General features: G+C 28.5%; 1 protein-coding gene across 2 annotated transcripts; it reads left to right on the top strand.

Annotated features, from left to right (window-relative positions):
* Positions 1 to 1,180: 1,180 nt before the first annotated feature.
* Positions 1,181 to 12,279, top strand: LOC122498414 (endothelin-converting enzyme 1-like). 2 transcript variants are annotated; one of them, XM_043606129.1, is made up of 18 exons: positions 1,181 to 1,336; positions 6,958 to 7,007; positions 7,064 to 7,225; positions 7,413 to 7,493; positions 8,823 to 8,980; positions 9,175 to 9,348; positions 9,465 to 9,563; positions 9,708 to 9,846; positions 9,942 to 10,029; positions 10,173 to 10,263; positions 10,517 to 10,690; positions 10,776 to 10,876; positions 11,094 to 11,161; positions 11,246 to 11,297; positions 11,393 to 11,481; positions 11,559 to 11,641; positions 11,738 to 11,908; positions 11,987 to 12,279. In XM_043606129.1, exons 1-18 carry the CDS (start codon positions 1,299 to 1,301, stop codon positions 12,161 to 12,163), a joined length of 1,995 nt encoding a protein of 664 aa, XP_043462064.1. In that variant the 5' UTR covers positions 1,181 to 1,298; the 3' UTR covers positions 12,164 to 12,279. The 2 variants fall into 2 exon arrangements, with proteins under 2 accessions (XP_043462064.1, XP_043462065.1); XM_043606130.1 differs by lacking the exon at positions 7,064 to 7,225.
* Positions 12,280 to 13,625: the final 1,346 nt, after the last annotated feature.

A 13,625-nucleotide genomic window follows, 5' to 3' on the forward strand; every position in this document is an offset into this window, starting at 1 on the left:
GAGCGTAAGTGAAATAAAAATGGCGTATCCATGTGCATAAAACGTGGTTGCATGGAAAAAGATCCATAAGTTGTGTAAAAAAAATTATAAACACAAACTTTTTAGAAAAATATATGCAGTAAATTTTTCTTTTAATATATAAATAAAAATAAACATAAAATAAACAATAAAAAAATTCCGATAAACGTGGATAATTAATGACGCCGGTAAAGCATGTTGCAGACGATGTTATAAAATAAAAATATAACTCGCGTCTAGGAATCACCAGTGTGGGAAATTAGAATGGTAATTACTAAAATTGGTCAGATTTCCAAAGACCAAATAATCACGCTATAAATTCTGTTTAACATTATTTATTGGAAAATAATACTGCCATCTTGCTTACACTAAACTATAAGATTATGTTCTCTTCTCGACGTTACAACTAGATAGAATGACATTCATACACTACCGTCGGGAATTATCGGTACGGCTGCACACGCACTGCCCAAAAACATACCAATCTTTAAATCACGATTTTTTTGTAAATACAAATGTCAGAAAATTAACAAATATACCATTCGAAAGATTATTAAATTCTACGATTAATGGTACATAACTGAAAATTTTAATAATTTATACAAAGATTGCAGCAATTTGCCAATTTGACAAAAAAATTTTTAAAATACAATTTTTTTGGAAATTTTTTCAACCCCTGCACATTTTTTAAAAATTTCAGAAAAAATTTGAAACTTATATAGGTGTGATCATTCAAGTCTCATCTTTAATTTAAGACCAAAAGAATTCAAAAATCTTATTCGGTTCGTGAGATATCATTATAAACGTCCGAGCATGTTTTTTGACAAACGAGAAAAAAAAATTTACAGAAATGTATGACAGAAATAAAAAAAATAATTAAGAAATAAAAAATATTTGAAAAAAATCATTGAAATTTTTAACATAGTTTTAAAGTCCGTAAATTTATATATAATTATTCTAAAAAAGTAAATTTAAAACAAAATCATAAAGCAAACAGATACTTTTAAAATCGTAAAAACATATTTTTTAACTGATTCGTTTATAACAATAGAATGATAATATAATAGTAAAATTTAATGTCAATTTTAATAGTGCCTCTTTCAATGTCTATATTTCATGACAAAAATATCTTAAAAGTAAAATCTAAAAAAATATTTCGTGTTTTAAAACAAAGCATCATATCTCTTTCTTTCGCTTAAAAGTGTATTCAGTAGTACATTTTCTACCTGAAGAATTAAAAACAATAATTTTGTTTTTGAAAAATTAATTTTGTTTCGAAAATGCGCAGAAGCGACATGTTCTTCTTATTGTTTATGCTGTAAGTAAACTTTTATACATTTTATATTGAAAAAGTTTTAAATTTTTAACTATGGACGCAGGAAAACCGCAAGAGAGAAGAAGAAGGTCGCATCCCTATTGAAAATCCCCATATGGGAAACCACATGGGATCCTATGTCAAAAACCATGTAAAACCCTACTTCCATGAAGGAAACCACGTGGTTTACCATGTGGTTTCCCATGTCAAACCATATGGGAAATTGAGACAGGATTTTAGTTAGGAATAGACATGGGGAATTTGAACAGTTCATCTATGCATAAAACCATATCAAATCCCACATGTTTTTCCCAGTCAAATCCTAAACCGAATCCCATGTGAAAAACAGTATCATTCATTTATAATTATTTTCCCAAGTCAATCCCCAAGTGAAAAACAGTATCATTTATTTATTATTATTTTCCCATGTCAAATCCTAAACCAAATCCCATGTGAAAAACATTATCCGCCTTATTGAATATCCCTACATGGGAATCCACTTGGAATTTTACAAGGGATTTCACATAGGATTTTATATGGGAATTGACATAGGATTTCATGCAAGATTTCACCTAGGATTTAATATGAGATATCACATAGTATTTTATTAAAGATCCAATGAAGAAATTTTCAAAGGATTAAAAATTATTTAATAAAAAATTAAATAATAAATAGTATTAGTGTTACAAGTCATCAAAAAAGTAAAAAAACGATCATTTGAAACACGTCCTCTCTGCTACAGGTTCTCAGCTTTTATATACTTCCAGAATCGTCTCAACAGCGAGAGAAATCACTTTCGCCACCTAGCGGTGAAAGTATAGGAGCGACAGTAATCTTTAACATTACTAAGGAAACCATGTGGAATACCACGTAGGATTCCATGTGGTTTCCTACGTGGGGATTTACATGGGATTTTACTTAGGAATTTAAGTAGAAATAAATTCCCAAATGAATTCCTAAGTAAAATAATCCCATGTTAATTCCCACGTAGGAAACCACATGAAATCCTATGTGGTATTCCACATGGTTTCCTTAGTAATGTTAAAGATTACTGTCGCTCCTATACTTTCACCGCTAGGTGGCGAAAGTGACTTCTCTCGCTGTTGAGACGACTCTGGAAGTATATAAAAGCTGAGAACCTGTAGCAGAGAGGACGTGTTTCAAATGATCGTTTTTTTACTTTTTTGATGACTTGTAACACTAATACTATTTATTATTTAATTTTTTATTAAATAATTTTTAATCCTTTGAAAATTTCTTCATTGGATCTTTAATAAAATACTATGTGATATCTCATATTAAATCCTAGGTGAAATCTTGCATGAAATCCTATGTCAATTCCCATATAAAATCCTATGTGAAATCCCCTGTAAAATTCCAAGTGGATTCCCATGCAGGGATATTCAATAAGGCGGATAATGTTTTTCACATGGGATTTGGTTTAGGATTTGACATGGGAAAATCATTATAAATAAATGATACTGTTTTTCACTTGGGGATTGACTTGGGAAAATAATTATAAATGAATGATACTGTTTTTCACATGGGATTCGGTTTAGGATTTGACTGGGAAAAACATGTGGGATTTGATATGGTTTTATGCATAGATGAACTGTTCAAATTCCCCATGTCTATTCCTAACTAAAATCCTGTCTCAATTTCCCATATGGTTTGACATGGTAAACCACGTGGTTTCCTTCATGGAAGTAGGGTTTTACATGGTTTTTGACATAGGATCCCATGTGGTTTCCCATGTGGTTTCCCATATGGGGATTTTCAATAGGGATTAGCGACAGAGTTGGAGCGCCACCCTCGATGGCTAAAGTCATACGACAGTTCCGAGGGAGGGTAAAGGGCTCCAGAAGAAGGGTTACGGGTTTTAGTGGGTCGGGCTGGTAGTAGGTCGCCAGTTTATTAAATTTACTATAATATATATATTTATTTTTCTTTTTTTATATTTCCTTTTGTTTTATCATACCAACCCCACATAACCTTGGAGTGCGGAATCCAAGGTATCTGTAGGCAGATTTCTCAAAAGTCCCTAAGCAAAAAAAAAAAAAAAAAAAAAAACAAACTTTTATACATATTTTTAATACATCTTAAGATGAAATATTCATCTTTAGATTATCATTAAATTCTGGCAATTCTCTTGCAATAAGAAAAATGTATAAATTACTTGTCTTGCGATCAGAAATCGCGTGGAAATAACCTTGCTGTATCAGCCATCTTGATTCATCTCTTTCCCATAGCATATGTTAAAAACGAAATACGACTAAAAAAATGGCTACCACAACAAGGCTAACACCAGGTGGCGTATTTCAGATCCCAATATCTTGAAATATACTAGATTTTGTAGATCTTATTTCTAAAAATTTTATCATTATATAAATATAAAAATAGTGTCAGAAAAGCATGCGCGTTACTGCAATTTATAGTAGTTCTCTAGATAAGGCATAGAATCTTGTTTCTAAATAGAAAAGCCTCTGTTTTATTAAATGAGAAACTCCATCGACGTCATCTTCTTGTTAGTGGTGCGAATTTTACACGTAGCGCTTGCTCTAACTTCGCGACCTCATACATACTTATTTTATAGTCTCAACAGGTGCCTCACAGGAGACGCACTATCTCTACTACTTTTAATTTTTTTTAAATATAATATATATATTTTTAAAGCTGAAGATATGTAATTCAATTCAATAAAAACTTAAAAGTTACAAGCCTAATAGTTTTTTCCAAAAATATTTCCTCCAGAATGCCTTATTTTCATGCGGTCAGGGTGTTCTTAACCTCTTAAAGAAAATAAAGAAGGAGAAAAAATCCTTTACAGAAAACACAGGTCTACAAAAAAAGACTTACTTTTTTTATGAGTTATCCGAATGGTTTCCAATGTATTTTTTGACGCTCAACACGATCCCCAATCAGCACAAAAGCTTGCCACAAACTTGCATTAAGCTTGCTGTGTAAGGTGTGCAAGCTTACAGAGCAAGCTCGTGACAAGTTTGTGGCAAGTAACAAAATGTCCTATTGCTACAAGCTTGCACTGCAATCTTGCTAGAAGATTACGATATAAGCTTGCTGCAAGCTTGTGAGGCAAGTTTTCGACAAGCTTATTTGACAAACTTGCCACAAGTTTGTAGTGTAAGTTTGCAGTAAGCTTATTGCAAGCTTGCTGCACAAGTATATACAATGTAATTGAATTAATTTTAATTTTTTCTGAATATTTTCGTATAAATTTCAAAATATACACTCAGCAACATATCCAGGTGGCAAAGAAATTTACTGCGCAGACGTAAATGCCATAGAATTCAACTGCGCATCTTGTCAAGTTTTTTAATTTATCCGGCAGCTTGCAGCAACTTTGTAGCAAGTTTATCCGGCAAACTTGTAGCAAGTTTGCCAAATTAGCTTGTCGAAAACTTGCCTCACAAGCTTGCAGCAAGCTTATATCATAATCTTGTAGCAAGATTGCAGTGCAAGCTTGCATCAATAGGACATTTTGTTACTTGCCACAAACTTGTCACGAGCTTGCTTTGTAAGCTTGCACACCTTGCACAGCAAGCTTAATGCAAGTTTGTGGCAAGCTTATGTGCTGATTGGGGATCCCGACTTCCAAGATTGCCCATCACGTCAGGATTTTGAGAAAAGTGGGGGTAATGACCCCCAAAAAACGCTTTTTTGAGGGTTTTCAACATTTTCTTTCTGTTTAACTTGACGTGTTAAGTCCAACGCACAATAGGTTCGCGAAAGTCGTTCGCGAACGAGACACATGAGATAGACAAGGACACAAATATATCTCTGTCCTTTTCTAACTCATGCTTTGCGTTCGCGAACCTATTGTGCTTAGGCCTTTAGAAAAATCAACAATAAGCTCTTAAATTAAAGCCTGCAATGTCCACTACAAGACCCATATCCATAAAATAAAATAAAATTAAAACTTTTTTTTCAAAAAGTGGGGTTGAAGACACCAAAAATTTGTGTTTTTGGATTGCTTTAATAGACTTTTTGCAATTGCTTGGATTCAATTGAAAATGGTTACTCGGGGTGTTTGGGGTTGCTGATTACGAATCCGATATTAGTTTTCAAAAATTCAAAATTGCAGATTCATAATCAGCGACCCCAAAAACCCTGGAGTAACAATTTTCAAGCGAATCCAATCAATTCTTAATTTTTACATCTGCCATCATGATTCCGCCATTTTAAATTTTTGAAAACTAATATCGGATACATAATCAGCAACCCCAATAACCCCGAGTAACCATTTTCAAGGGAATCCAAGCAATTGCAAGAATTCTATTAAAGCAATCCAAAAACACACATTTTTAATGTCTTCAACTCCATTTAAAAGATGATTATTTTTTGAATATGGGTTTAATTTAAGACCTTGTGAAAATCAACACGTCAGGTTAAAGAGAAAAAAGTGTTGAAAACCCTCAAAAAAGCGTTTTTGGGGTCTTTACCCCCACACTTTTCTCAAAATCCTGACGTGATATTCAATAAAATTTTGGAAGTCGGGATCGTGTTCAGGAGACGCATGCTTATTCCCGAAATCTTTTTTAACCAAATAGTTATTTGATATAAAACTAATTAACTTAAAATTCACATAATATGCACAAGCACATTATTTGACATAAATTTAATTGCACACAAAAACCATTTGACATAAATATCATTTGTCATAGAATTCATTAAACAGAAATATTATGTTACATAAAACTCAGATAACTTAATTCCCATTTGACATAAAAATTACGTAACATAAATTTCTATTGACATAAAAATCATTTAACATAAATTTCTTTTGACATAAAACTCATTTAACGTAAATTTTATTTGTTTTAAAATTCATTTGACATCAATTTCATTTGACATAAATGTCATTTAACGTAATTCTCATTTGACATAAATATCATTAGACATAAAATTAGCTTGACATAAATTTCATTTGACGTGAATATCATTTAACATAATTATTATTTAACGTAAAAATAAATTTATATAAATTTCATTTAGCATAAATGCCATTTAACATAATTCTCATTTGACATAAAATATACTTGACAATAAATTTCATTTGGTATAAATCCCATTTAACATAATTTTCATTTGACATAAAGTTCACTTGATATCAATTTCATTTGACGGATAAGTCATTACACATAATTCTCATTTGACATAAAATTCAGATGTCATAGATTTCATTTTACATAATCATAATCATCATAATCATAATCATCATAATCATAATCATTTGACATAGAAATATAGGCGCGAATTTCAAAATTGGCGAATCACAATGTTGTTGATAATATCTAATTGGTTACTTTTAAAATTGGCGCCGATATTTTCATGTAAAATGTAATTTGTGTAAAATGATTTTTATGTCAAATGAGAATTTTGTTGAATGACTTTTATGACAAATGAGAATTGTGTAAATGTCTTTTATGTCAAATAAACTTTATATCAAATGAAAATTATGTTAAATGGGATTTATACCAAATGAAATTTATGTCAAGTAAATTTTATGTCAAATGAGAATTATGTTAAATGGCATTTATGCTAAATGAAATGTATATAAATTTAATTTTACGTTAAATAATAATTATCTTAAATTTATTTATTTCTAGATCTGCTTTAGCAGACGTTTACAGTTTCGACGTTAGCATAGACGATATATGTAAGTCTATATCGAAAAATATCTTTTCCCTTTACTAATAAATAATTTATTTATAGCCGGAATGTTAGTTGCCGGAATGGACTATAGTCAAAATCCTTGTGAAAATTTTTATAACTATGTTTGTGGCAATTGGACACAAGTGTATCGAAAACCTGATTATTATTACTTCTGGAATGCTGATCAAATAACCAAAGATGTCATAATTAGGAAAATTAAAAGTATCATTTAAATACCGTATCGTAAATATATATAACGTAATCACGTTATAAAAGTATAAAAATTTTCTTCTTATCGAGAAATAAATTGTATAAAGTTTCTGATATATTAAATTTTTCAATGCATAATCATGTTTTTCTAAATATTTTAATTTATTTTTTATGAAATGTTTAATGTTTTTATTTACAGATATATTGGAAAGTTCAAATGCCGCAAGTCACTCACATTTACTCGATGAACAGCGATTCTACAATGCTTGCATGGATCCGGGTAATTATGAAATATTCGGGTGATTCTCCCGAAATACTCCTTTTTGTGAGTCACAAACAAACAAGAAAAAAAATTATTATTTATGGATTAATGCAGTTAATTATATTGAGCTTTCAAATATTTACCACCTTTATATAGCATGATCATGCTAACTTTTAGCTTTTAAAGTATATATATTTTAAATTAAAATTTATAAAAAAATTAAGAGGTTAAAATTTGGCGCCGGCGTATTTTATTATATATAGCACAATATTTTTCTATTTACAAAAAATTATGTAATAATTATAATTTATCAATATTATCTATAAATTTTATAGATTTTGAAATACTTATCGTTGTCAAAAATCTCTTTTAACAATTGTCAAAAATTATTTTTCATACATTTTAGGTTCACTTTTCACTGACAGTTTGTAAACAACCGACAATCATATCAATATGATATCAATCATATCAATTTTTAATTTTTATTTAAAAAAGTGAGAGGAATGACGGGTGAGAGGAATGACGATTTAAACATTTTTTAATTTTATTTAATTGACAAATAATTTTCCTTCAGCTTATAATATATGCCCTATCTTGTTCATAAATGATAACTTTATGTGAAAAAAAATTGCGATCAATTTATATATATTAATATTGTTTTTATTATAGGGGTGAGAGAAATGACGCTTTATGTTGTGAATCTCTGCTTATGTCTCAATTTTAATTTTTTTTAACGCAAAATAATAACATTTTTTATAAAAAGTAACTTAAGAAATTAATTTTAGAAATGTTAATTTAAATATATTAATCACAATAGAATAATTAATCAATATCTCTACGCACAGCAAAAATATTGGATAATATTCAACGAGTGAGAGAAATGACGCGGTACTACATGACAAATTTCATTTTCTATATTTAAAAAAACTACACGACATATTTTATTCATATTTTAGAAAATTGTTCTTAAATATCATAACTTTTAGAAAGAATTGATAAAGTACCAATTTTCATGTTTTAAATAATTGTGTTACGTATTGAAAGAATGAAAAGCACTTAGATGACAGGTTAGAAAATCGATTTTAAGGTGGTAAAATATTTTAAAAATGCATTAAACAATAAAATTTTACAACTTTTTCTTGCAGAACATTTAGAAAAAGTCATAAAATAGTGAAATATGACTTGGCATTTTTCCAAATGATTATAATTATTTAGAAAATCTTGACTACATGCAAAATGCGGTTTTTTGGAGAATCGCCCATTCAGTGAAACGGATATTTTATTAAAACTTATATGCCTAAATACATTATTATTTTTATTTATCCCGTATTTTAAAAATATTCACAGACCATTCAATTGAAGAAGGAAGGAGCTTATACAAAATTATAGTAATTGAAAGCATGCTTGCAGGGCCATTGTGGCAAAATGTGGCTGCATATTATGCTACTAAAATTGGTGAAATTTCACTTTTTCATGTGTCACTAAACCACAACAACGAACTAGAAGTAAGATTTAAATAGTAATAATAGTTAAGTTGCGAATTCTATTACATAGCAACATTTTTATGTTTACTTCCATGATTTAAAGAAAATTTCAATGCAAATTATACAATTAATATTCGCAAACATGATTCTATACCAGTGTTTTGTATTTGTCTCTAGTAAAATATTGTTAATTTAATTATTACAATTTTATCTAGATTATGAGACCAGGATACACAAAAGCAAACTTATTACCATTCGAAAAATTAAATTTAAATGCAATAAATATTTATTTAAGCAACCCTCCTGATAGAATGTGGTATAATCAGTATCGTGAATCAGATGCCAATTTTCAAAGTCAATTTATCCAATTTCTAAGGTCTATAAACAAGGTAATATTATGGTTAATTTTATTCAAAAACTACTAAAGAATGTAAAAAAAAAATGTAAAAAACTACTAAATTATACTTTGTAGTGGACAAAATAATTTGCAAATTTAACTTTCTAGTTGGTTTATGGTCGAGTAGCTTCATTTCTACCAGTTACTATTCGAGAATTACGAGAAATTTATATCACCGATTGCCCTTTATTAAATTCTGTATCAGAGGTACTTTTTGCTTAATTTAATTAAATTTTTGTTTAATCTTATATAAATTATTTGTAATTCTATTTTTCGAAAATTATGAATGACGCAAAAACATGCCTGAGAATAGTATTGAGAATATCATGAGAATTTATTAAAATTTTTCAGATTAATTGGCTTCATTTTTTTTTAAAACTTTCTGAGGGTGGCAAAATACCTTTCACAGATTTCTACGAGATAAAAATTGATTGGATATATTTAAGTAATTTGTGTCAAATTTTAAGTGTCACTCCAAACAACGTAATCGGTAATTATAAATTATAAAAAGAACTAACGTTTAATTTACTTTTAAATTAATAAATGTTGGATGGATTTATTTAGAACTGATAATTTACTTTACAGTGCGATATTTGCAGTTTAATTTTGAAACATCTTTCGAAACGTTATTTTACGTTACACCTTCATTGAACGACGCAGCATTACTTGAAAGGTATGTGATTAAATAAGTTTTTATTAAAAATTTTGTTTTGATTCTCTTTAAATAAATATTAATTTTTGCTAAAAAATTTTCTTCGCTTTTTAATCACACATTTTACTAATATGATATTCAAAGGAAAATGCTTTTAATAATAGATCTCATCGTTGTATCAGCACTATTCCTATAACAGATGGATTTTATGAACTTTTAGCAGATAGTGATGATTTTTACCGTAGAGAAGAGTTCGTAAGTTACGAAAAAGTTTTATCTCTTACAATTGTAATTTTGTATGTAAAACAATATAGTTTGCGATATATAAGTAAAAAAGGGTCTCAAAATTTTTCTACTTTATAAATTACTCAATACAAAATGAGAATCTCTAAAAATTAAATCGAAGGGACTAACTCAAGGGGAGATATAACCTATGGCAGGTTTATGCGCCTTAAAATCAGATTTAATAGTTTTTAAAAAAATATTTGTTTTCATATTTCTGCTTTAGTTGAATACAATGATTGATATGTCAAAACATGAATTAGTAAACGAAATTCAAAACAGTTGGCTGGATGATGTTTCGAAAGCGAGAGCGATTAATGTGACAAAAGCAATTAAACTTAGGATTAGCAAAATGAATTTTCCCTATACTCGAAAAGAAATGGATTCAACTTCTTACGATGTAATAACTTTCACATGTGTAGTAATAATAATAATAGTAACACATAATCACTGAAATTTAATTCAAACATCCATTAATTTTACAGTTTAATGTTACTCCTGTTGGTTTGTTAAATTGGATCAATTATAGAAAGGCACAAACGGCATATAAATTTGAATTGTCTTTAATTCATATGCAGCAGCAAAGGTATTTTCAGCAGCAAACGATTTCTTTAAATTTTTACATTTACTAAAAAATCCTGACAGATTTACTAATCTACAAATACTAATTTTATTTTGAGCTGTATTATTATTATATATTTGTACTTATTATTATAAATCTAATGATGAATTTCGAAAAATTACAATATGACAATAATTAAAGAGTCCGATTTTTAAATGATAACCAACAAATATATTTTTAGCCTTAATGAAAGGAAAAAGAGGGAAATTGATTTGAATGCATTTTATACGTCCTCTAGAAACATTATTAGTAAGTTATACATTTGTTAAACTTGCCTAGAAAAATTTATCGACAACAAAAAGTATTATTTCTTAAATTCTTTTGTTATGTTAGCGCTAACGACAGCTTTCCTGTTTCCACCAGCGTTCTATATGGACGCACCAATGTAAGTTGATATGTCCAAAAAGATAAACAAAATAATAATTTTAAATATATTATAAAGGTATTATATGATTTATATCTAATGTACAATTTCAATAGAGCATATAACTTTGGGAGATTAGGATTTATAATAGGTCATGAAATTTCTCATGCATTTGATTATCCAAACTTTCAAGCAAGACACGGATGTGAGTACATAAATAATTTTTCTTTCTTTATTATTTATTTTAATTATACGTAACAGATTAATTTTTAATTGTTACAGATGAAATTTTTAATCAAGAAGACTTGTCAGAAATATTTAATAGAAAAATGGATTGCGTGGCTAATCAGTTCAACGATCTTGATGTATTATACCCACAGTTATATTTATATTTTCAATATTTTAAATTTTATTTATTTGTGTCAAAAAAGTTTTATATAATATAATATATTTCTACATAGGTTGATGGACGAGGTACCTTAAAGGAAAATGTTGCTGATACACAAGGATTAAAATTAGCATTTAAAGCAATGAGACGATACATAGATCTTTATCCAATTCTAGCAGATGAAAGATTAGGAAATATCTATGATTTCGATGCAAACAAATTGTTTTTTATATCTTTCGCAAATGTGAATAATTTTTTTTAAATGTAAAATTAATTTAAAATATAAATTTACTTACGAAAATGATTTAAAATATTTTTGTAGCGATACTGCGAAGTGCGTAACACCTTAAATGTAGATGCGGAACATTCACCATCTGATAAAAGAGTCATTGGTACCCTACAGAATATGAGGGAATTTGCGGAAACATTTCAATGCGAAGAAGGGCAGTTCATGAATCCAGTTAATAAATGTGACTTCTGGGAAGATGTTGATCAGTAAATTTTTAATTATTTGTTACAAATAAAACATGAAACAGTAATAAAAAATGTTTGTTTATCATAAATGTTATAAACTGTTTTAAAAGTTTTATAATATCTCTAACAACACTTATAATTATCAATAAACGATGTAAAAATCTAATAAAAATTTCGTATTCCTAAAAAAATGTCCTTCACATTCACATTTTTTAGCTAAGTGAAAGCTTTTCCAAAAAGAATTAACCATTTATCTCTAAAATTAGGAAAAGTCCTTCTTCTGCGAAATTACCAAATATTTTTCCAGCACATTACTAATAATTTTAGAAAAAAAACAAACTTGAATTCTAGAAATAAATTTTTAAAAAATATTTACAAATATCTGAAAACTTTAAAATTGTTTTTTATAAAACGTGTTACGTCACTTAACGGCTTCTGTTCGTTTAAAATTAAAAAACAGTGTTATAGATATAATTTAAAAGTGCTTTATAAGTAAGTTAATTTTTTTGATCTTGTTTATTTACGAAATATTTGTTTTTTAATTAAAATGTCACCCGTGCCACGGTGCTGTAATCTTCTCTTAAAAGTGAAGCACAAATCAATTCAAAAAAATGTAAAATGTGTTACAAAGGATTGGAAGACTGTGTTTAGTTCCTTGATTGGACAATATGTTTGCGACACCTGCAAAATTTATATTAGTAAGAAAGGTCTAGAAATTAAAGAAACTTTTCTAATATAGAATCAGAAAATAGTGAAGTTCAAAATGAATTGTACATCACAGAACCCAGTAAACGAAAACTAATTGAAATGAATTAAAAAGAATTCACAAAGAGCTTTCGTGAATCCCGCTTTGTGACAAATACGAATTGGAGCCATGATGCAATTTTCCTGAATTCGTGAAACTGTATTGAACTTCCGAACCTTCTATCCGTACCAATTCACTGGACAAGTTTTGAGCCTTTAATTTTTTTCAATTCGTTAGCACGAATTCAATGCATTCCTTGGCCATTTCTTTCGAATGCGAATTCGTTTGGACAAATTGGTACATATTAAATTAAATTCAATTGAATATACAAAGAGCTTGAGTGAATCCCGCTTTGTGACAAATACGAATTGGAGCCTACCAAAAATGTTAATTCGTTTCAATTCATTTGAATTAGTTTTTTTTTACTGGGAAGAAGAATCAGGTAACAATAATATAATATGAAATTAAATACACATTTTGATTGATTTTTTTATAAAATTTATTACATTTTATTTACTATTAATTTTATTTCAATTTTTTATTATATATTTAATGACAGATTATCTTATAAAATAATTATTGAAATTTAATTATTTCGCAAAACGTCAGAGAAAATCCTTTGAAAACACCATTAATGAAGCAATAGTGACTGATGTCTCGGCGGAGAATACGAAAAATACCAACGCAACGATAATTAACGAACAATTAATTTCTGATGTTAATGATGCATTATTGAGAGCTA

This window comes from Leptopilina heterotoma, unplaced genomic scaffold, assembly GCF_015476425.1.
Source record: "Leptopilina heterotoma isolate Lh14 unplaced genomic scaffold, ASM1547642v1 Lhet_15, whole genome shotgun sequence".
NCBI lineage: Eukaryota > Metazoa > Arthropoda > Insecta > Hymenoptera > Figitidae > Leptopilina > Leptopilina heterotoma.

Coding starts and splice junctions, on each gene's coding strand:
- LOC122498414 (XM_043606129.1), top strand. CDS start 1,299: ATGCGCAGAAGCGACATGTTCTTCTTATTGTTTATGCT. Junction 11,482..11,558: donor CTTTCAAGCAAGACACGGAT/GTGAGTACATAA, acceptor TAATTGTTACAG/ATGAAATTTTTAATCAAGAA. Junction 11,642..11,737: donor ATCAGTTCAACGATCTTGAT/GTATTATACCCA, acceptor ATTTCTACATAG/GTTGATGGACGAGGTACCTT.